This window comes from Poecilia reticulata, chromosome 17 (assembly GCF_904066995.2).
Source record: "Poecilia reticulata chromosome 17, P_reticulata-male-v2, whole genome shotgun sequence".
Lineage (NCBI taxonomy): Eukaryota > Metazoa > Chordata > Actinopteri > Cyprinodontiformes > Poeciliidae > Poecilia > Poecilia reticulata.
Window position 1 is genome coordinate 7,567,290 of NC_088846.1, and position 24,252 is coordinate 7,591,541.

The 24,252-nt window shown below is 39.8% G+C and overlaps 1 protein-coding gene across 5 annotated transcripts in view; it reads right to left on the reverse strand.

The window, feature by feature from the left end:
• The window catches only part of col15a1b (collagen, type XV, alpha 1b), a 46,933-nt gene extending 26,476 nt beyond the window's left edge, over positions 1-20,457 (reverse strand). For 2 of the 5 annotated variants that reach the window (XM_081597919.1, XM_008433059.3), the window contains exons 1-3: positions 5,194-5,905; positions 1,277-1,464; positions 885-1,094 (exon numbers count right to left, since the gene is read on the reverse strand). In XM_081597919.1, the coding sequence (XP_081454045.1) occupies positions 885-1,094; positions 1,277-1,464; positions 5,194-5,575 (780 nt within the window). In that variant the 5' untranslated portion in view covers positions 5,576-5,905. Of the gene's footprint in view, positions 1-884; positions 1,095-1,276; positions 1,465-5,193; positions 5,909-19,865; positions 19,931-20,193 lie in introns of those variants that run through there. The other 3 variants (XM_008433060.3, XM_008433056.3, XM_008433057.3) reach the window with 3 other exon arrangements.
• Between the last annotated feature and the right edge of the window lie 3,795 nt (positions 20,458-24,252).

Here is a 24,252-nt window from a genome sequence, read left to right on the forward strand (position 1 = left end):
GTGTTGCTTGTGTCTTCACAACATGAAGGTTTTAAAGGGCCAGTCTTTTTGCTTCTTTGCCAAGTTCCACCTTTTTGGTTTTGTTTGTTTTGGTACAAAATGATACATTTTAACATGGGATGTTTCACTCCAACAATGGGTCAATATTTACCTTCCAGTGTTTTTCCCTCCAAGTGGGGAGACTGTGTTCTGACGAGTTCAGGGTCTAAAGCAGAACTTGTTGAACAAAGAGGGCATAACCTCCTGTAATTTGTTGGGTGATCTAATGAAAGCAGCAGAATATACTTTCTGCACTTTGACACTAAATGTTGTCAATTTGTCTGATTTACAATTTTTATTTTTATTTTTATCATTTTTGTCAGACAAAATTGGTGTCAATCAACTCGACCACGTTTCTGCTGGTTTGTGCCAAAGCAGCACAAACAAAAATGTTTTGTTTGTGCTGCTTTGGCTTTGAAGATTTGGATGAAATTTGAAAGCTCATTCTGATGTCATAAATAGTGACATCAGAATGACCATGAGATGTTTGCACTGTGTCAGTGTGTCAGTCTGTCACTGCCAAAAGGTCACTGCACGACCTGTTGACCTCTAAACTTTCATAAATATCTTCAAACCCAAAGCAGAACAAACAAAAAAATTTTCTGCTTAAACTAGCACAAACGTTTGACACCATTTTTGTTTGATTTGAAGAAGGTGGGAGGGGGCAACTTCATTCAAGTAAGTTAATGCTAGATTTTATTATCGTAAAAGAAGAGTAATTATATTTAAGAAAATGAAAAAATAAAATAAAATAAAAGAAAAACATACTACACGAGCAACAAAAAACAACTGACAGATATTAAAAAAAGAAAAAATGAAGACGATTATCTTCTTCATCAGTCTACCGTGAACCGTGTCCACTGGTCGGTCATGTCTGGGACGCTGAAGGCAGCAGCCTTGTGGCTGTGCGACGCCTGCTCCGTGTCGGTGTAGTACAGAACGAGTCGCTGCAGGCCTCCTTGGACCGGCGTAAGGGCCAAACCCAGCTCCACTACCTTCTGATGGGCGTCTGTGATGGCAAACAGGACGCCTCCTCTCTGGGTGGCCGGACGCACCTGAAGGGGACGGAAAGAATGGGGACATCAGGGACGCTGAGTGACACTTCCGTTTTACATACATGATGTTTTTAAGCTCAAAAGCACTTGATAGAGGTGGGACATTGTTTACAATCAGTACCCTGGTGACTCCATCCAGTAACAGAACGAAGTCTGAAAGTGTCTCGGCTTTGGATCAGTACCGTGACAATAATGGCAAAGTCCCTGTAGAAAGGCCCGGGCACAAACGTCCTTGTGAGTCGGCCGACGTTGGCGTCACTTCCGAAGCTGTACGCTGGAAACCCCTGGAAGCCAGGAGTGAAGGAGACGGCGGGAGGCAGAGGGATGCCAACCAGAGCCATCAGGTCCAGATGACTTCCTGAGGCTTTCTCTGACGGAGACAACGCAAAGGTGAAAAGGTCAACGACACAGAGCAGCTCTGGGAGAAAACCCGTCGCCAACTGCTCAGTTAGGGAAAGGAGGTGTTGGCGCTTTTACTTCAGATGCAGACATTCATAACTCATGTTGTGTTGATGACGTTTCTAACAGCTGTGCAGAACTGTCTGCTGCTTTGCTAATTCATCCCAGAACGTGGGACTAAAAGAGCAGAAGTACGCGCGAATCGCTCCGACACGACTTTGATTTGGGCTGACCTGAACCTGACAACCACGCATCGCTGCCCTGCCTCACACCGACATAATCCCTCCAAACAGAAAAGCGCGCACCGTGTGTAGCAATTAGAGTATTCTCGGTGTGTGTGTGTGTGTGCGCGCGCGAAGGGACGGCCTCGCGCCCCTGTGATTCCCCTTCCCAAGGAGCCTGTATCTTGTAGCAACAAGATCAGTGTTCTGAACAGGCTTGCCCCTTCATCCTATATTTCTATCGTGCACAAACGCACACACACACATAGACACATGGAAAACTCACACTCTAGAACACACACCAGACCAGGCCAGACAGGCCAGCATTCGCTTGTCTCTAATTCATCAGTCCTAACGAGTGGAAACGAGTGTGATTAGAGGTTTGTGGTTGTGGGTGGGTGGGTGTACTGCTGCGCGTCACTCACACAACTACATGTTTAAAAGTTTATTGTTGCCAACAGAGGTGGAAAAAGGTGCAAACAAAGTCCACGTGCATAAACTGAAACTCTGCTAAGACCTCACACCTCCAGTCCAGATGTGCAGGCCTCAGGCTTCTGCAATGGACAAAAGGAGCAGATGAACTCCGAGAGATCTGAGGTTTTGACCGGCCTGGTTAGTGAATAGTTCAGTTTTGCTCCTGCGCTGTGAGGTTATTATTTGACATTAATGTTAAAAACTAATCCAACACTTGACTTGGCTGCAGAAATCTGTAAGAGAGTATCAGTCGTTTGCTTGGGCGACTTCCCAAACCTGCAGGTTTGTGCGAAATGTCAATCACAACATCGTCACAAGTCAGGTTTCCTGAAACTAAACCTTTATGCGTCCTAAAATCCAACTACTGTACTTTTTTTTATTTACTTTGCTGTAATAAACTGTCAGCAATATTACATATGAATTATTTACAGTGGCTAACAAGAAAACTAAATAAATAAATAAATAAAAGCGACAAATTAATGTGGTAAGTAATATGTTTTCATGCTTTACAACCTAAAATATGAAAACACAAGTCTGAAGATCACGTCTACAAAACAACTCAAGTTCCTGAAGTCTGTGTTTAAAAAAAGCACGTCATCAGATTCTGACAGCGTTCAGTAGTAACTATTGTCACATTTACTCGGTTACCTCGGCGATCCAGAGTGAAATCTAGACTTTAACCTGGTTGAAATGCTGCAGTGGATCATTGGGAGAGCTGTGCAGAAAGCCAGATCTGTAAACCTCAATGAACGAAACACAAGATTAAAAATCTTACTGTAAAGAAAATGAAACATTTCCAACTCTGTAAAACTCCCAAACTGTGCCTTATTATGTTCTGCATCTACGCATTTAGTTTCAACTGTAAATATCAATGTAAAAGGGTTTTTATTTTATTTTTTTTTAAATTCCTTTCTTGTAGCTTTAAGATTTTCTTGGAGTCTGGTAAATCTATCCTTGATTTTATCCAGAGTTTTCTTCATTTCTACACTTATCCAGACTTGGAAAGAAATAAATCTCGCCACTATTCCAGATTTTTTTTAAAGGACTATCTATCAAAACAAACAGTTTCTACCACCAACTTTTAGACCTTTTTTTTTTTTACTTCAGCATCAGCCATACTCATAGCTCCATCGTGTGTTCAAACTTCTGAGCTATTTCTGATTATTCTTTTTTTGCTGCCAGTAAAATATCTAACCTCAGCCATCCCCAACGCTGCCTCCCGTTCACCATTGATTCAGTTTCATTCAACGCTTTCCAAACACCAAGCAACCGGATCTGTCACTTGTCTAACTACAAATTTGGGGTCGTGTTCTCCCCCTGTCACAGTCCCTCCTCCTGTAGCGAATCCTTGTCATGTTGACCACATGAAAGCTTCCATCAGCTTGTCGAGTCTTGTAAAAACCAATATCACCGACTCCCTCAGTGTCGCCATCTATAACCTTTTAATCCCTCTTCGACCCTGGCTGCCACATAAAAGCTTCCAGCTGCCTGACCCGCTCTCTCAAGATTTCTTTTTTTGAGTCCGCAGACTTAGCTCGGACCGTTTCGTGGTAGACGTGTGTCACATACCTCAGATGCTCTCAGATCACGAAACACACTGGGAAAACCTTCATTCTATAAAACATCAGCACACAGCCTACAGATTAAAGACTGCTTGGTGGATGTCTTACTCAACGTGAGCTAACATGAGGCGGACAGACAAAATCAAGAATGTTAAACTGGTCATACATGTACAATTATTTAAATGTCTTCTTGGAAGTTGTAGGCAAACCCAATAAGGAAACTCAAGGAAATCTTAAAAGTCAGTCAGATGAGAGCCCCATTTCCAGGTGAGTTTAATTGAAAATGCTTGTATATGTGGGTTGTGACACTGCTATCAATCCATATTTGTACCACCAATGGTTTTTAAAGTTGTACCTGTGTTACGCTAAAGTCATAATGGTGGAACTCGATGGTTGTATCAGCCCACCTGATCAACTGCTGTGAAAAACGATTTGCCCCCTTACTGATTTCAGATCGATAAACAAGTTATTATAAAAATCTTGATTTTCCAAATCAAAAGTTGTCCAGTTTTCCCAATACACATTACTGCAACAATTCAGTCAAATCTTGTAGCATTATTGAAATGCCTCATCAGACGTAGGCTAGAAGATCTCAAAATGCAACTCATCAAGCTTAGACGTAAAGAAATTCAGGAGCAGATGAGAAACTACGTCATTAATAAAGGGTTGCACTGTAAAAACACAAAACCTTACAAAGTATATTTGCTCTAGTTTCAAGTGTAAATATTTTTGTACACTTGAAATAAGACAAAACTAGCTTACAAGTACATTTTCAGCAAGGCAGAGGAGCTTGTTTTAAATCAATAATTGCTTAATACTGATGAAAAAGTTCTAGTTCCACTGGCAGATTGTTTCACTTATAGGGAAAAAAAATAGTCTGGTTATAAGTATAACAACCTGTCTGTGGAACTAGTGCTTTAAAAATCAATGTGAAGGAAATATTTACTTAAAATAGGCTCCTATATCTTACTGAAGATTTAGTGTTTTTACACTAAATCAGAGCCATTTTTTAGACTTTGGGGCTCCAGTGAACCACAGTGAGAGTCATAATCCACAGATGGAGACAACATGGTGCAACAGGGAACCTGCTTCAAAAGTGAACTCGGTAAGGCTGGTCACAGAAGAGCCTAGAGCATAATTTAAAGCGCTGCATGTCCCACTTTCCTCATGGTCAGCGTTTATGATTTAATTACTGGACAATGGTGGCCACTACTGGCGAGTGCCAAGACCAAAATCACGGTTGACCAAAAAGAACACAAAGGCCTGTCTCGTATTTCTCACAACCACCACCAGCGTGTGTTTTTTTTAGGCATGGAGGTCCAAAACTGCAGGACCCCCCAATAGACCATTGGATCAATGTCTTACTGACTTTACTTTTTGTTTATGAGACTGAACTGTTCAGAAAAGGGACCCTGGGCTCAAAAGCCATTGACAATCACTCACCACTCTTCCACTGTTTCAGTGATTTATTCTCAGACCTGCCTTTGGTCATTCCACCTGAGTTCGCCCTAGAAGACGATGTCAACGTTTTCTTATTGTCGTGGGAAACTAAATCCCCTGAGGTGTGTGGAGCAGTGGACGGCGTAGTCCACCCTGTCCCGGTGTCCTCCACATGGTTCGCTGTCACCACGTCCTCCTTTTTCCCCTCTCCCCACTCCGACGGAGTCCCCTGGGTGGGGGAAGTCTCCTGGGGGGAGCTGGTCGGAGAGGTAAGGGCAGGAAGAAGAGTGGTGGATTTTGGCTTCGCCCAGATAAAGTTCCACCACTGTGCACACGCCGGAGAGGACAGGAAAACCAGCGCGAGACAGAGGTGAACAGCTCCCATCCTCTTCTCTGTGGCAGAGAGGTTGAAGGTGGTCCGACTGGTAACACACACAGAAGCCAAGCAGGTGCTACTTTCTCATCTGCAACAGGTGACAGGTGAACGCAGGATTCTGACGGAAGCAAAAATCCAGGAGATGATGTCCACAAAAAAAATAAAAAATTTTTAATTCCAAAATGTAATTGTCTGGGTTCCAACTCGTTTTTCTAGTTTCTCTTCTCTTTTCCCTTTATCCTCTCTTCTTCCCGTCTTTGTAATGACTTATTTTTCTGCTGCAGCCTCTCGCTCCAACGATCTGAGGTCTCCTCCCCTCCACACCTCTGCACGTCTTTCTCCCAGTGTAATTTTCCCGTCGACTCCTCTAGAGGGGGGCAACGCCACGACTGACTTGCTTGGCTCTTTTATCTCAGATTAAAAAATAATAATAATGATCTGTGAACTGATCTTTAAAAATTAAAACCAGAATTTAAATGTGTGAGAATAAGAATCAGGTATTAGAAAAAGAAAGACAGACAATAACCGTGTCCTTTGTCAAATCTTCACGAAATACGTGAACCGAGACGTGTGAACAATTGAATTAGAAACAATATTGCATTCTCAAAAGGATTTAGCAAATCTGCAGCTTGGGGTTGAGAGTATCGACCAGCAATCTGGCATTTTTGTTGCATGTCATGTATCTGCATTCTTTTAGAAAAACTTAGAAGGCATCTACTGCATTTCTGTCTGGGCTTTGATAAAAGTCAAATTTATCAGACCAGGGTCAGTTAATGAAACTTTATAGATGGATCCTATGTTAAAATAGACTAAACCTTACAACACTAGTGCAGCTATGAGAAACACATTGCCTGGAATATTCAAAGAATTTGGCAAACAACGACACTAGAATACATGCATTTCTTTTCCCTCAGAAACAAAAGCTTGAGAGGAATTGTCTATAAACGACAACCTCTCTCTCTGGTGGAGCTTAAAGATTACGCAGCAACAACAGGGGCCCCCGTTCCCTGATTATGACAAAGAGATGCTTGTTCTGCTGCATTGTGCTTCCATAAATGTTTGGTGAGGTCCAAGATGAGGGTCCGCGGCGCCGCTGAACGTTTGACACAGCGTCTGTTTGGGCTAAGGTCTGACTGTGTGTCATTGTCAGACCACTGTGGGAAAAAACCCAGTGACAACATGGAGTAGGTTTAAAGGGAAAGTCAATTTAAATGCTGATGCTGATTGTGTGTTGTTCTTTCAAACTATGTCCATCAGTTGGATCTCAGCTCAGATGGGGAGCACCGTGTTTGTAATCACTTGAACATAGTTCAATGAAAAAAACCTAAAAGTCCAACCAAGCGTAGAAGAACAGCAGGATTAGGTAATTATTAAAATAAACTGACTGTAAAATGCAGTCATTCATTGAATTTAGCTAAGCATAAAAGCACAATCTAAAAACACAAACCAAGTATTTACTGGAAGGAATCTCCCTCATTATATGTCCCTTTTTTTTCTTTTTTTTTAAGACTTTGACCCTATTAAAAGGACTTCTGGATTCCTGAAGGAGTAACCCCCTTCACCCTTCACCTTTCATTTACTGACTGCTTTACCTAGCAACCACCTCACAATAAACTCTAATTGGTTTAGTGTCACAGACAATCCAACAAAGGATGGGGGGGGGGGGGGGGTGAGTTCTGGAAAATAACATGTCAGAGGAGAAAAGGGGGAAAAAACTAAGTATATATCTTACAGGTAGACAATAAAATAAGCAATGATAACAATAAAGTGAGAATAAATGACATATTTTCAAAAATATCAAGTCAGGGGAGAAAACAAACATCTTTCAAAACAATTTTTTCTGACCATTGAGTCTTCAGATACACAGACTTATCAAACACTAGTGATTAGTGCAGAATATAGAAATATAAAATTCAGATAAACCTCAAATTTAAATGTTTAATATTTAATGGGGGGAAAAAAGTGTACATTTGCAAGCCTGAGAACATGCCACTCGTATATGTAGAAGTTTTGTAACAGAAGGAACATCCACTTAAAAAAAAAAAGATATAATGATTAAAGAACATTTTGTGGAACTGTTAAATATCTTGAGATGTCAGCCAGGAAGCTAAGGTGTGGGAGTCAAATAATTCTTCTAAATGGACAATGACCCCAATCATGATGCATAATTAAGGAAAACAAAGTCAGTGTTTCGAAGTGACCGCAGCAAAGTCCTCATCACAGTTCCAGAGGAAATATGGAAAAGGTGAAGGCATAGCTCACAAATATGACTCAAATACAGTTAGAAATACTGGGTTAAAATCAAACAAATAGTTAGAAAAGGTGTGTAAAACAATGACTTTGAAGCAAATAACACAACACTCTCTTTCACCTTAAGCTGGCCTCTAGTAAACAGGAAAAAGAAAAACTGAAGCTACTCACTCCAACGCAACACACTGGAGGTGTTGTTCACGTGTTCTAATCTCTGCTGCCACCTTGTGGACAAAATCAGCAAAACAGCCAGAAATCAAAACTCGTCTGAGAGCTTCTGCTGTAGCTATAGAGTTTAATTTTGTTATCGAAATTGTTAAATATTTATAGGGTTGATATAAAACTTGTCACTGTTACTGATGACTGAACAGAATCAGTAAAACCCACCAGCACAGAGAGTTAGAGGCTTGAAAGTGTGGAAAAAACGCTTCTTATGAGTATATGGTCAGCAAACTCCAGTGCTAATAACAATAGAAATAATGAACATCCAGTGTAATAGAAATTATCACTTATGGCACGAAACATAATTTAAAAAACAACTCAAGTGAAAATGTATTGTCTACCGTGAGAATGTATTTTTGAAGACCCAAATATGACTCCAAGGATTTTATTTTAAATAAACGATTTGTCCTAAAATTGTTCAGCCACTTAAAGAAGCGGAGGATAAAACACGTGATTAAGACATCTGTTTGCTGTGTCTCGATCTCTGTGTTGATGCACGTCTCGCATCCACCCAGGTGGGATGGACAGACCGTGTCGACCAGTCCTCTGGCCGCAGGGCGGCCTGCAGAGGTTAACAGAGACGACCTGTTCTCTCACATTTACACCATGTTGCCACCGGTCAATGAAGCCTGTGTTGGCACTCTGTTTTCTCTGAGATTTCTCCACCATCCTCCATCCATCCTTCTGCCTTTCCGTTCCTCCTGAGCTGCTTCCGAGTCAGGAAAATTTGTGAACAATATTTCAAACAACTGGCCAAGACAGACTGCTCCAGATAGCAAAAAAACAAAATCTAAATAGCGTTTATTGATGCTTTTGGATGAAAACATGAGAAAAGGCGAAAGAGTTCAAATACTTCTGCTGAACAAAACAAGAGTCAGAATAAGGGCTACCGAGCCAGATCTCAACTTGAAGGAAAGTCCTGCATTTGTCAGATGTGCCGAAATTAATTTTTTGTACATATCTAACAAAATGTTAGAGTTTAACTTGCCTGACTTGTAACTTATGGCTCTGTCCCTGAGAGGCGGGACTGGAGCCGTCAGTTTGGGTTCAGTGGTGACTGTAGGAGAAGGTCGGCGTCTGACTGTTTGATCAAATCTCCTTTGTGTCTTGGACAGCAGGTGGCAGACAGAGTATCTGTGGAATGTGGCAGATGATAATAGACGTGCACAGACACTCACACGCACACACACACGCACGCACACACACACACACACACACACACACACACACACACACACATGCGTGCACACATTTGGACGCATGCAGACCTTTCCCACCAACTTCCAAGAAACCTTCAATGAACTTCTTGGAAAAAAGATAATCATTTCAAATCTAATAGAGGTGTGGATCATTTTAAGGCTTATTTCCTCTGTGTGCACATAACGAACGAGGAATCGGATTTAGTGAAGATTACACAGGGAGCGCCGCAAGTTTCTGTACCGGAGACACAAGTGTTTATGTTCTTCATTAACTTGCACTGAAGATGTGTTCAAATTTGTTTTGTTTGCTGGAAACATTTGGATGGAGACAATTAGAGCTAAAGAAAAAATAAAAGGGGGGGGTCCCAAATAAACTGTAAATAAACTATGATTTAAAAAAGTAAATAAAACAAATTATGTTTTATAAAGTAGATCTATAATTTAGAAGCACCAATAAGGATAAAGCTAAACTTTTAATGGCTATTTGTTATGTCATTAATGTGTAATTATTTAATTACACATTAAATAATGTGTAATTAATGTAAATACACATTAATTTTAACAAGTTCTTAAAGATTCAGAAAGTACTAAGTTTGGGAAATACATTTTAAAACAATCGCAAAATCAATTTTCATAATGACTCGGTAAATTTGTTAACAAAGCAGCCGTTTTGTCTAAACTTATTAAAACAAATAACTGAAGTTTTCAGGGATATTATCTGTTCATGTTTCTCAAATAATGTCTATGGTTAAAAAGCGACATTCCTGCAAAGTTTGGTGCCTAAAAGTTTATCCAAATCAGACCAAATATTGATCAACACAAAAAAAATATGAAGTAATTTCAGAAAGAGCTGTATATTTAACATTTTCAGCTGGGAAATGTCAAACCTCTGGAATTTGATAAAGGGCTGATAAAAGATAAAAAACTATGAAGGGATACAGATTTAGAGTGGGGAAAAAAAACAGAGTGAGGTTTAAATATTTCCATAAAAGTCCGGCGAGGACTGCGTTGCTTGTTTTGAAAATTTGACAGAAATTCTCAGAGCAGTTTAGCAAAAATACATTTGTATTCCTGGGTCGGTCGTTTTGTTGGGAGCTTTTTAGTTTGTTTGACAGCTTTGGAAAGAGAGAGAGGATGGAAAGAGTAGCAGAGGCAAAAGAACAGGAAGGATTAGAGAGAGGGTAAAACATTTTTTTTTAAAAAGTCACGGAGGAAATGGTGAGAATAAGAAGAGAAAATGTCACAAAAGGTTATCAGGGGAAGAGTTTGACCCCCAGGGTGGGATTAACTCAAACCCCTGACCTGACCTGCCCACCCACCCAGCAGCTGCTGACAGAAGTTTATCCTAACTAGTAGGAGTCATGTTTGACACCATAACCCAGTTAAACTCTCCAACACTGACGTAACATCCTTTAACATTTTAAACGAGTGGGAGCAGTTCCCTGCAGCCAAACTTATAAAGCCTCGATTAAATCGTGAGTACTTTGTACACGAGCAAATCTTAATCAGTTATCAGAAATAAGAACTACTTGGACTAAACCTGGTCGGTTTAGTCCTGCGTTTTTACTCGAGTACGATTCTTGGCTACTCCCCCCACGTCTGAAAGTGACGATACGACTTTGGCCTGCAAAGATTGTCGTTGTCAAGACGATATAACAAGCGACTGAGCTAATGCGGCGCGTGAACTTCTGACTTTGGCGCACACAGCCGCCACACAGACACAGTTGCGCTCAGTGACTCACTGTAAAGCCCACAGCTCAATGCAAATGGATGAATGCATTGTTTGGAGTCAGTGGGAGGTCAGGAGTGGACATCTGCTGACAGACATTTTCCATTCGATCGAGTGTCGCTGCTTGTTGCTTCATCGGCTGCCTCTGGCCTCACCATCCAAACTGCCCTCATCCTCTCACAGTTGAATTCTTGTTGCTTTATTTCATTCAAAGTTTTCACGCTCTGCTCCTGAGCAGGTGGAAAAGATCGGGACATTTTTTCAGGTGTCGATAACATGGATTAAGAACGTTAAAATCTAGAACGTGATCAGCAGTTTTAGATTTTATTCTCTGCTTCAGCCGGTAAATGTTGTGCTCTTCCTTTCTCTCTTGTGTCAATCTTTTTGTTTCTCCTCTACTTCCTTCCACACTTCCTCATTCAGTCTCTCCTTTTGGTTCATCTATTCATTTCCACCTTAAGGATTTGGGAAACATTTATACTTTCTTTCCTTCCTCTATTAATGGATTCTTGCTTCCATTTCTTCCTTGTGTACTTCTGTCCTTTCTTCATTGTTCTCTTTTTTTGTGTTTCTTTCTTCACTCCTCCTGGTCTTTGTTTCTCTTCTAGTATTTGTTGAGCCTTTGCTTTTATCTGTCCTTGTGTTTCTTTTTCCTCCCCCCTGTCCTTTCTACCTTTGTTTCGTTTCTTCATTCATTCGCTCCTTTATTTTCTTCCTTCCTGTATTTCCTCCTCGCTTCCTTCTTTCTTTGTGAGTTTTTCTTCCTTCCTCCTCTTAGTCTTTTTCTTTCCTTCATTGTCTTTATCATTTCTTTGATGTGTCCTTCTTCCTCTTCCTTTCTTCCTTTTTTTCTTTATTCTATCCTTTTTCCCCTCCTTTCCTTGTCACATGCTCCTTGTTCCCTGCCTCCCTTCCTTCTGTCAGTGGTTTTTACTGGTACCAGGTACAAATCCTGCCCGCTGTTCGTATATCTACCATAAAGCACAAAACTATGTTTTTGAATACTATATTTTAATATGACTCTAACAGACTCATTAGTCTTTAATGCTAAGATTTGAAAAGTATGTACAGATACAACAGGACAAGTAAAATGCAAACAATCACCTTCAATGTAAACGACGATTACGCCAAACACAGTTTTACTGCTTCTTATCTGCAAATGAACAAGAGTTCCTGTTGATTCCATAAATCTTTTTGATGTGCAATAATCTAACAACATGCACACGTTCAGTCATTCAAAGTGGCTTTAAACTCTATGGTAAATCAATTCATTTTGTCTGATTTTTCCCTTCACACGTTAAGCACTGAATTCCTGCCCTGCAGCTCTCAGCGTGTGTTTGTGTGCCTTGTGGTGTTTGATCAGCTGTAAGTGTTGTTCTCACAGCTCCATGCGCTCAGCCTCCTTCTCCTCCTCCTCCGACATGAATCGTAACGAAGTCGTTAAAAGCTTCCTTCAGGAAGAACATAGAACATACATCCTAACCGCGGTCGTGAAACCGCGTGGGAATCCCACCAGCAAATAACAATGAACACAAACGTTTTTTGTTTTGTTTTGTTTTCTGTCTTTAATGATTTTAATTTCTTCTTCTTTCTTTTCGACGTTTTAATGATGTAATGTTTTTTTATTTTTATTTATTTATTTATTTTTTAATCTCTCTCTTTCTCACTGATTATTTCTGTTTTTATTTTAATTATGTAAAGCGCTTTGAAATGCCTTGCTGCTGAAATGTGCTATACAAATAAAATTTGATTGATTGATTGATTGATTGATTGATTGATTGATTTTGCCATTCCTGTTTCTCCTCGTCGGCGCTCCGTGTTGTCATTTTGTGTCGTAAACTCGGAACGGCGAGGGGAATGAAAGGCAACCTTTGCAGAAATGTGGCAGGGAAATATTAGCTCATGCTTGTTCCACAGTCCCGCTGGCAGAAGACCAACTATTGACCACCCACGGGAAATAAAACCACAAAATGCCGCATTGTTGGGAGCTGGAAGTAGAATGCTGCTCACGCTGCTGGCCTTCCTGTTCGCGTACTGAAGCCATGCACAGGTGACCGAACACTCAGTAAATCTGCATCGGATCTGTTTATATACAGAGGAAGACCAAGTACTCCTGTTAGCTAAACACGCTACGTTCCTGTGGCTCCGTGATGAGTTTTACTAAAGCTCAGTTTATAACACTGCAGCTAAATGTTGACAGTCAGCTCAGGATGCAGCGTTTAGTGTTTATGACTGGAAAGGGGGCGAAGCACACCTGATGGGAAACGCAACACTGGAACTTCATAAAAAAAGCAATATGAACTGTTCAACGCTTTATGATGATTCCCAAATTTATTCCACAGGACTTCATCCGACCTGTCTGCTGTATTCCTTACTCTTCATGATGATGTTTGTTCTTTAAAACTTTGAGGTGTTCACACAAACAGCAGCATTTATGCCGAGATTTAATGGAAAAATATAAACCTGAAGTAACGCCTCATCAAATTTAGGATTATCCTTTTGGTGGATCTCATATCTGCAGCATAATGTCCTGGTTTCATTTTATGAACAGATATCGAAAGCCATTTATTATTTTCTCTCACCTCGTAGTCCATGTGTGTGTGTGTATGTGTGTGTGCGTGTGTGTGTGTGTGTGTGTGTGTGTGTTTCACTTTGCGTCAAACTGACTGAATGTCACAGCAGAACTTTTCCCAAAACAACGTAGATATTTCTTTTTAAAATTGCTAATAGGAATATGAATCAGATTTTGAGTTTAATTTTAATTCCCTGAGCATTCGGTGGATTAAAACGTGACGCTCTCTCATCTCGTTTTGCACGCTCTGATGCCTGGAAGCAGAAAAAGCTCACCCAAACATAAACAGGTTCTCTGGAGTGTTTTTCACATGAAATTCCTTTTACCGCGAGTGAAAAAGTTTCGAGTCAGTTTTTACTCAGGAAAACTTCCTTCCTTCTGTAACGATTTGCTGTTTTGCTCTGGATGTTGAGTCTGAGATCGCCTGGCGGAGTTGCTGGTCTGACTTTACAAGGAATGGTGTCAAACACATTTGTGTCATTCACTTTGCTTTATTTAATTTTTTAAAATAAAAGTCACTCTGCATTCTCATCTCTTCCAGCTACAATCTTTGAATCTCAATCAAATGATGCACTTCGCACCGTTCAAAATGTCCAGTTCTCTGAATGAGATCTGGGCAGATTGGAACAAAACGGAGCAGGATGTTTTCATCTGCCATCGTCACGTTGTGCAAACAAGTGAAAGGTGGGTTGTTCAAAACTTCAGTCAGTAAAGAGTCTCCTCTCACGATTTGATTAAAGCTGGCATAACTCAGATTTGCCGGTGAGCTTTGGGTCGCCGTGCAGCTGCGTCACCCAAACGCACTCGCAGTTTAAAAACTGATTCCAGAACGTTCTCCTTCAGGATCGACCGATGGAGAGTTAGAGCGATCAGAGCAACGTGCATTTCTGCCGTCATGTCTGGCTGTCGGTGTGACGTCCTCTTTCTCTAATGCTGGTGTCAGTTTTACGCCTAATGTAATGGGATTCACAACTTCCAAAGGTTACGTTTCTCCAGACGCAAGAAGAACCAAACATTTTGTGCATCATCAAGAGTTTAATGTGAGTGATGTCTCTGTATGGTTTTTCACTGCCTTTAGATGTTTCGTAGATGCCATGTTGGCCCAGAAATGTTTAATTATGAGCTGAACATAAGGGGAGGCCTGCGGTGCTTTAGATGGTTTTTGTAGGGATTGTTTTTGGTGACCTCCTGATTTATTGATGCGTTGTTGGAGTAACTTTGATACAATCCTAGGAAGATTCCTCTCTGCTTCCTGTTTTTTTATTTTTTTGTTGTTGTTCTCCATTTGTGGATGACAGCCGCTGGAGTTCCCTCTAAGCCTTCTCAGACTGTCTTTCTTTCTCGCCTGTTCCTGAATTTTCTTAGATCTTTGATTATCTGAAATATTTATGTGTGACAAACAACTGAAACCAGTGTAAAAATTCCTGTTTTATCAAAATGTAAGAAAATGGGGGTGAAAAAACACCTAGGAAACTTGTTTATGTGTCGTTTACACAAGAAAGGTGAACCTCAGATCCCATCACGTAAACGGAACAAGCACTACTTCAAACAATTAACGAACATTTTAAAGCCTTAAAGTTGCTGCAAGGCTGTCTCTGTTGAAGCGTCGAGAGCAATGAAGGCGTCCCCACTGATCGCGATTCATACACAACTCTTCAGAAGGAAACCATGGAAACGGCACAAACAAACAACAATAGACAACCACTGGCATCTCCATGTTTGCTGTGCTTCAGTGATATTTCAAAGCGGCCGTCTTCGTGAAGTAATTAGGTCAGCTGATAAACGATGATGGTTTTCATTGGCATCTTTTTCATTTTCACCCCAGGTACACGGCGGTTTGCCCTGAATAGCTGGCGAAGCTGGAGAATTACATGATCTCTACGGGGATCTCATCATGGAAAGTATGAAGGAGAGCAGCAACACAAAAAGAGACCTTATGTTCCTCCTTCCAGACAGAGAGAGAGAGAATGATTTTCCGCTTTCACATCACATTGAGTTATACTAAAGCAATGACACCTCTTACAGTTGACCCATTGTGTCGAAACGTGTTCGGACCAAAGTGGCTTTGGACGAATGGGCGCATTCCAGACTGAACGGCATCACGTTGTGGGTGTTTGGTACGCTTAAGACTTTTAGGTGAAGGTTTCTTTCATGTAACTCTATGAAACAGTCGCCTGCCAGGTTACTCAGTCGTAAAACGCAGAAGGGAGCTCAGAGGGGTTTTTCTTCCCGCGACATCAGAGACCAAACAAGGTCGGCGAAGAGAAGGAAAAAAAAAAAGGGGGGGGAAAAATGTAACTGCTGCATTGGTCCAAATGAACACTAACAGCAGTGAAATACTTTGCAGTAAAAATAATTGGATTTTTCCGTACTGTACAGGGGCCAAAACAGATGCCTGCTGGGCTCACCTTAGAATCAGTTGTATCGGCTAAACACGAAATCCATTCAGAGCAACTCAACCAACTGTAAATAGAAAGTGAAGGTGCCTACATCCAGACAAAAGGGTTTCCTCTCCATTCTCTTAAGACGGAGATCAAGAGTGAAGCCAGACGCGTTGAAAACCCAAATATTAAAAATTCCTGTTCTCGGCCCGAATCCTGGTACAAGTTTCAGGAGAAACGATGTTTACGTACAAATCTGAGAAAATGTAGATCTGTTCACACAACAAGGACCTTTTCTGATTGTTTTCTTAAAAACTGCTCAGTCTATGTGATGTGCTTCCATTTTGAGGCGTTCACAGCAAAAACACAACATTTTACCAAACAATTTTGGTCCAGTTTCAAGTGCAAATATCTCAGTGCACTAGAAATAAGACAAAACTAACTCACAACGAAATGTTCAGCAAGATACAGGACCCTTGATAGTTAAAGAAACAGTGCAAACAAGACACTTTGTGTTTATTCTTTTTTTTTTCCTTTTAAAAATCAACTTAAAATGTTTAAGTATGTGATGATTCAAACCAGCAAGAAGGTTCTGGGTTCGATTCCCGGCCCCGGTCTTTCTGCATGGAGTTTGCATGTTCTCCCTGTGCATGCGTGGGTTTTCTCCGGGTACTCCGGTTTCCTCCCACAGTCCAAAAACATGACTGTCAGGTTAATTGGTCTCTCCAAATTGCCCCTAGGTGTGAGTGTGTGTGTGCATGGTTGTGTGTCCTGTTTGTCTCTGTGTTGCCCTGCACAGACTGGCGACCTGTCCAGGGTGACCCCGCCTCTCGCCCGGAACGTTAGCTGGAGATGGGCACCAGCACCCCTCCTGACCCCACTGAGGGACAAGGGTGTAAAGAAAATGGATGGATGGATCATTCAAACCATGAACAAGGAAAAGTTCAAATAAATGATTAATAATACCAAATTAAAATAAAATTCAAGAGGTGACGTCATCTAGTAGCATTCACTAACTTTTGAATGTAAGAGAAATGTTTATTCTATAGTTAGATTTAACTCTGCTTAACATTTAAAAGTTGCCAAAGTGGTAAAGGAAACTGACATTGACATTTTTAGTTGCTGTCATTTTACATTTTTAAAACCACTGGACTTTTTTTCGTACGCTGTATGCAAACAATTTCAAGCATTTGACTACGTATAAACTTCTGGTAACCCATTGCTCTCTACTGTCGCAAGAATGACAGAAGCTATGCATATAAAATTAACATTTTGTCACCTTCACCTCTGCATGGATAAGCAATGCTGTAAAGAACAATAAATTTATTCCAATGAATAATTTTGTGAAGCATATGATACTCTTAAGATTACTCTTATGTCAGTCATCTCCATCAATCAATTTTTTTTTTTGCCTCCCCATAGATAAACTGAAGTCTTTCATAATGAAAACATGATATTTGGAACAAGGATGTAGAGAATCACAGAGAAACTATTTCAAACGCTAAAATCTAAACTCGTCTTCTGATGATGCTGCATCAGCTGTTTGAGGCTCCAATGATTTACTTAAGGGTACGCTGGTTATAATTATTATTATTATGATGATGAACCTTCTCTGTGGTTTCAAATGGCTTTTCTGGATTGAACTCATGATTTGCAAGTCACAAGGTAGCCTCTATCAATTACGCCTATGGCAGCGCACATTGTCATGAGTTTCTTTAAGCATGTTGTCAAGCTCAGGCAACAAACATTTTCCTGACTGCACATGTGAATAAATCTCAAGTGCTTAAGTAGAGTGGAAGTTACTTTCTACGTACAGTAACAAATTTTACCGGACGATAAATTGTCCCAGAAGTTATTGCGATAAACGATGATATTGTTGCTTCGAGAGCAAGCGATACGATGGTAATGGCAAAGACATTTTCTCAAAGATTAATAAACTTTAAATTCTAACAAACATCTAACACCGGAACTGGATGACATTCTAAACATCCAAAATAAATAAACAAAACAATAAATGAAATGAATTGTGAAGTCTTTGTGAACAAAATTATCCTGAAAAAAAGGGTCTTAGTTGAGACCAAAACACCAGACCCAAGAATTTTATCATCCAGTTTTTGGTAGAAAGAGGTAAGAGAAAAATGATAAATCATGCAGACGAAAATGACTGATTAATTGATTTATTGTTTATTGTGACAGGCCTGTTTCTACATGAGGAGTCTGGATTGCTATGTCATGGATGACCGAGAATCCAGGCTGGATTTTCATCTGAATCAGTACGGAGCTATTACCAAGACCTGGGGAACTTTCTGCATTCAGCAATTAAAAGGCAAAATTAGTCATGAGTAAATCAACAGATGTTTCTTGGTTGTTGGTGGGAAAAACCAAACCGTTTGCCATAAAAAGTTCATTAATACGAGGATTATGTGCAAACCCATTAGATGTATTTAAAACACTGAATGTGTTTGGACAGTCTTCAGAAACAGAGTTATGGCAAACATAAGTTAAATTTCCAATACCCATCTTCTGCATATTGATCAGTTATGCACCATCTCTTTGGTTCTGAAAATCCAAGGTGCAGAACCTGACCGACCCCTGGTATGACGTGAATGTCAGGTGGAATCTGTAGTGTTTCATGATGGTGTGTTCATTGTGATTTGAAGGGATCTTACAGGCTTATGAAGTAAAATTTGCATTATAAAGTTATCAAACTTTACCAGCTCTGCCAGCAATTGTGAATGAAAGCAAAAAGAAAGCCAATGAGAATTGTTTACTGTTGCGCTCAGCAACCATGCTAGTTACTTTTTTTGCTTATTTTTCAATTTTAACGTCAGGAATTAAATCTTTCAATTACAAACACTATATTACGATGAATTGTTTGTGTCACTTCAAAGCTTCAACAGCAGCGCAGTAAAAAAGGGGGTAACTGAGAACGGCGTTAGCATACGAGCCAAACACTTCACCTCCCACCCTGGTGCAGTGTTTGGCTTGTCTGCCACTTCCAGCTACCCCGCGGCAGACACACACACACACGCACAGACACACACACACACACACAAATAAGACAAAGGGGATTAGAGGAAAGCAGGCCCATGGCCAAACAAACAAACTATCACTCTCCCGCGGATCTGTAGAAGAGGAGCAACATGGCAGGGGGTGGAGGGTCACTGAATGATAACCCATCACACAGTGGTGAGTCATATGACTGATATCATTATGGAAGTGTGAGAAGGTTGTTATTGTTATCCTGGTACCTTACATCTGTCAATTTAACGTTAAAAAAAAACTAACTGCACTTTAAATATTGGTGTTGTCACCTGGAAGTGGATTTTCTGCTGATTTCAGTGGGATTCTTACTTAGACAGCCTTTGAGAGACACACTTTATGGAGATTAAAAATAACTTTTTAGTAACTAGTCATAGTCAAATATGTTAGTTAGCAATGAGAATAGACTTAACAAGCTAATGAACATTTTCCAAGGATTCTTGGAAAAGAAATTTAAGCTAAATTTGAATCCGTTGCTGTACAATTTCTTGTCATAAAAGCTTTTTACTTGTATTTTTTCATTAATTCAATTACAGTTTAAAATGAACATGGCACATGTCAACACAAACAAAATTATTGAATGATAAGGACTAGTTTGAATAAAAAAAAATCTTATATTTTCTACATCTTCTCCAAACGTCAACCACAGCAATCAACCAAGGATCAATCAGCTCAATAATCTGAGAATCATGCTTCTCCTCACACATATGTTAAAGCTGACATGCTTTCAAAATGGAGAGAGCATTTCCTACATTTGCTGACGTACATAAAAAATCATCAGCATAAGGAGTAACATTTCACGCTCCCACTGAAGCATGCGTCGGGTCGGCGTCCTAATTTTCACTTTGGAACTTGTTGATGTACAGAGATGATGTAAAGAAAGATGAAGCGGCAGGAAACTCACCCTCCATGAGGTGCTGGGCTGCAACCATCCTGCACAGCAGGGTGAGAAGAAGGGCAGGAGGCCACCTGCGGAGATACAGCAGACACACACCATGAGGGTCGAGGTTAGACCTTAAGGTACATTCAAAACACCAAAAACAAAGGAAAAGTCCGTAGTCTTGATTTGAAGTAGCTTTTCGTGGACTCCAGTTGAAACTAACGTACACAAATCAAAATACGCTAATAATCCCAAGTGGGTTCTGAAGTACAGTGGCCGTACAAAAACTTTCTGAAAGTTGTTAAACTGAAGAACTTCACGCCTAACAATAAAACAAAGGACGTCTTCTTACCCTTGACACATTTTGCAGAGTAAAACACAAAAATGCTGCTTTGGCAGGCAATTCCAGCTACATGTGTGTGATGAAAGTGCAGCAAACTCTGTGCTCCCTCTGTCCTCCCTCACCATGCAGACCTGAAGTCACACTGTAACTCTCTCCCTCTCTCTCTCTTTCTCTCTCTCTCTCTGCACAAAGACTCTCTCAGTTTGGAGCCGAGTGACTCCCAGGATCCGCAGACTAGGGAAATCTGACTCTTAAAAAAAAATCCCTCCCCGTATTTCTTCAGCACGCTCAGTAGACCCTTTCTCCTAACCTTCTGCTTTAGATATTGTTTTATGGCCGTTTGAGATTATATCATGTCAATTTTTGGTCATTAAAACTAACTGTTGTAACTTTCTTTGTTATCTTTATTTGTTTAAACAGCCATTGACTTAGGTAATGGTGAATCCTAAAGTACTGTTACTGTTTTCTCTTGGTACCCTAATCTCCAACTTTGTTATTTATTCAACCACCATGTAGTTTTTGATCATTGGGGAAAACAATGACTTTCCCAACTTTGTTTCAAAAGGGTCCATTCTAGGTTCATTTTGACGAAACAGCTGGACCAAGACAAACTCAGTCATTTGTGCAAACAGTGTTTTATAGACATCTAAAGAGGATGGGTTGGGGTTTTTGAAGTAAAGATCAAGTAAAAAGGTTAAAAGTAATTGATCTAACCTGCAGTAGAGATCTCTCTTTGCATTTTTTTTTTTTTTGTCTGAATGTGGATTAGTTGGTCCCGAAGGCTAAAGCTCTCTACTAATCTGTCGGGTACCAAAATCAAAATGGTCGAATGCCATTTTGAAACAACTTTAAAATGCCACTCTGGTTCATGGGAACACTATTTTATGAACATTTGAACCATTCTTTCATTTGCACTGCACGTTTATTTACACAGAAGACACGAAACTTTCAAGTAAGACGAAGGCTGTAGGCAGTGCGCCAGCAATTGTCTTCCTGTGTGAAACGTGTGCCGATAATGGAGCATGTTAAATATGTATATAAAACAATATTGCAGTGGTTAAGGTAAAAGGGATTTTTTATTTTTTTTGCAGTGTCATACTTTGCTCTGAGTGAAAATGTTTTATATGTTCACCTTTCTATACGAGCTTCCCACAGACTTATTTATTGCATATTACAGATTACACACATTTCTCAACTTTAACAGTCAATGGCTGCGGCTGTTCAATGCAAATGTAATGATTCATAAAAAAGGTGTTCATACTCACTGTTATAATATTTTTGAACTTGGAAATGATCCATTGAACCCTTTGTTTTCAGTCTAGTCATGAGTCTCAGCCTCCAGGACCAAAGAATCTGGATCTACACAAAAAAAAAAAAACTCAACCCTTTTCCTAGTGCTTTTCCTTTTTTCCAAGAAAGCATGTAATAATTTCCCATTTAAAAACATGCAAACTGGAAAACGTGAAGCTTGTACGGTCAAAGTGACTATTTGTTAATTTTGCTGTAACATTTTATAGAAGATTAATTGAAAACTAACATTGTTGTCAGTTTATTTTTTATGGTGCCTGCTCTCTGGTAGTTCTCTGGACCAGAGACACTTAACACACTCTGTCCTGTTGTATGTGATTCAGAAAAAAAGTGCAACGTTTTTTTTGGATCAGCAGTTTTTGTACTTGTATTCCAACTATTCTTATGACTTTTACAGATCAGAATCACCGTACATGTAACCAAAACATAAGTTTAGGCTGAATTAGAGTATGTTTCATATGCACTTCATTGCACAGGATGTCTAACAGGGTCTAAGCTTAAAATGTTTAAACGTCCCCAATCATTTCCTAATCAGCTGTTTCATACTGTACTGAAAGGTTACATGTATGTTTTATTTTTTTTTAGCTGAAAACTGAATCAATGGAGGGTTTGAATCTGTCAACTATGGCGTTGACCTGTAGGAAAGCTTAGTTGGGTTTCATTGTCCAGATTACTGAAAAACTAGTATTTTTAATCCCTATACAAAAGGTTTGCCGACTAGGAAGTTTGAGTAGGTGAGTGTAGGCACCTGTATAAATTATATCCTAAGTCTTTCACACAAAAAACGAGGGATTCAGAGGTTCATAAGGTCAGCGGGGAATCTGAGAAATAATCCATCTTGGTTCACACCCCACTGTTAGAACGATGCTGGAATGATAATGGCTCAGAGAAAGAGAGGATCCCACCGCCCTCCTTTCTCCCTGCAGCTCTTTCCGAGGTGAAGCTTTCTTTTGCCCTCTTCAGCTACATTTAGCTCAGAGGCTGGAGGCGGATACACCAAGAATTACTTGCAGGTTTACTCAGAGGTCAGTGGAGACTGTGGGAGAATGAAAAGAAGCCGTGTTAGACATGAGACATTGTCCTGACCTTTACCAAATACGGCTCTGTCATTGTTTGCAACTCTCTCCTTAGCTTGGAGAAAAAGCTAAAAGTGGCACGTTACCAAATTTATTTTGTAATTCTTTCGTGTTGAGCGTTTCTGCAGAGCCCATCATCTTGTGAAGTTTACCATCTGGTGAGATTCGCAGTCTTGTAGTTGTATTTACCGAATGAGTTGCTGTTCATCTTCTTACCAGTTTCCACACAAACGAAAACAACAAAAAAACTAGACTGGGTTAATGTTGGGAAAGAATATTGTGACCCAGTTTGCTGGAGTCTCTCTGTTTTTTTTACATTTATTGACAAACAACAGAGCAGTATGATTATATATTTAAAATATAATCTGTCTCACTTATTAATTTGATTTTCCTCAACAATCTAATTTATCAAAAATCTATACGAGCTGTAATTATTCTTTAATTAAGCGAAACCTACTTGCATTAATTAATTTGGTAAAGAAACATCAACAAAAAAAATGTAATTTGGACACCATAAAGAAAATTCCCAAATGGATTAAAATTGAACATTGAGAGTATCGCTAGCTGATTAGTGTCCATATCTCTGATATGTAAAACCTTTTTTTATATATACATAATTTGAATTTCTAATTACCAGTTTTAAACTGAGGAAAAAGTTGGAGAAAGGAGGAAAATATTTGACGTCTGGCAGATTCTGAAACCAAACAACAATCACCGATATTCTGAAACAAACAAGTGCCAGTGTTTTTACTTTCTTTAGATTTTGAATCAGATTGGTAATTGTCCAAAAAAGACTAAAATAATCCCACAAGTTATTTAGACATTTATTTTCACAGTAACTTGCCATCATTCAGACCCATTTTATGCTGCATTCAGTTTTGCATGTTACATTAAGAAATGTTACATTTCTTAATGTAACATTAAGAAATGTAACATTTCTTAATTTAACATTAAGAAATGTTACATTAAGAAACAATGAGCACTATAATGCTCATTATAGTCATGAAATAAAACAGTACGTGTTTTATGCTGTACAAGGAAAAATGGTTTCATATAATTTTAATTAAATATTTTAAAATTGCCATTAGATGGTATACTTTACACTTTTTCTTTTTACACTTCTGTGTTTGTGGTTGAAGTCACAAAACAAAAGCAACAAGCAGGAATGCTTGGGTTCATAAAACCTTTTCCAGTCAGAGAACCCATCATTTTACCGTTTTCGTTTTTCATGAGACATAAACTCCGTTTTATTTCATGACTTTTGTGCCTTTTCTGGTTTTATAGGCTAACATTTTCAATGGCACGAGAACAAAGTGTCAAACTTCGTCTTTTCTCGTAACCTTCGCCACGGATCCACAGTTTGACAGGCCAGTTGTCGGGCCGTTACTGAGACAGCGATCACGGCATGTAGCTGTGTAGGTTGCTATTGTCGCTTTGTGCGCGCTGACCCAGCTAACCGCTCTCCGAGGCAAACAGGAAGCCATTTATCCCCTGACCAAGTCTGCTGCCAGCTCTGACGTTTTCCCTTTGCTCCTTTGTGATCCAAACAAACAATAATTATTTTAGGATTAAATTGATTTCTGGAGACTGAGCCCAGGCCGGTTACGTAAAGATTTGACAACAATCCAGTTCTTGTCCCGACAGGATCGGGCCACCTGCTGGGAATGACAGAAAATGATGCGAA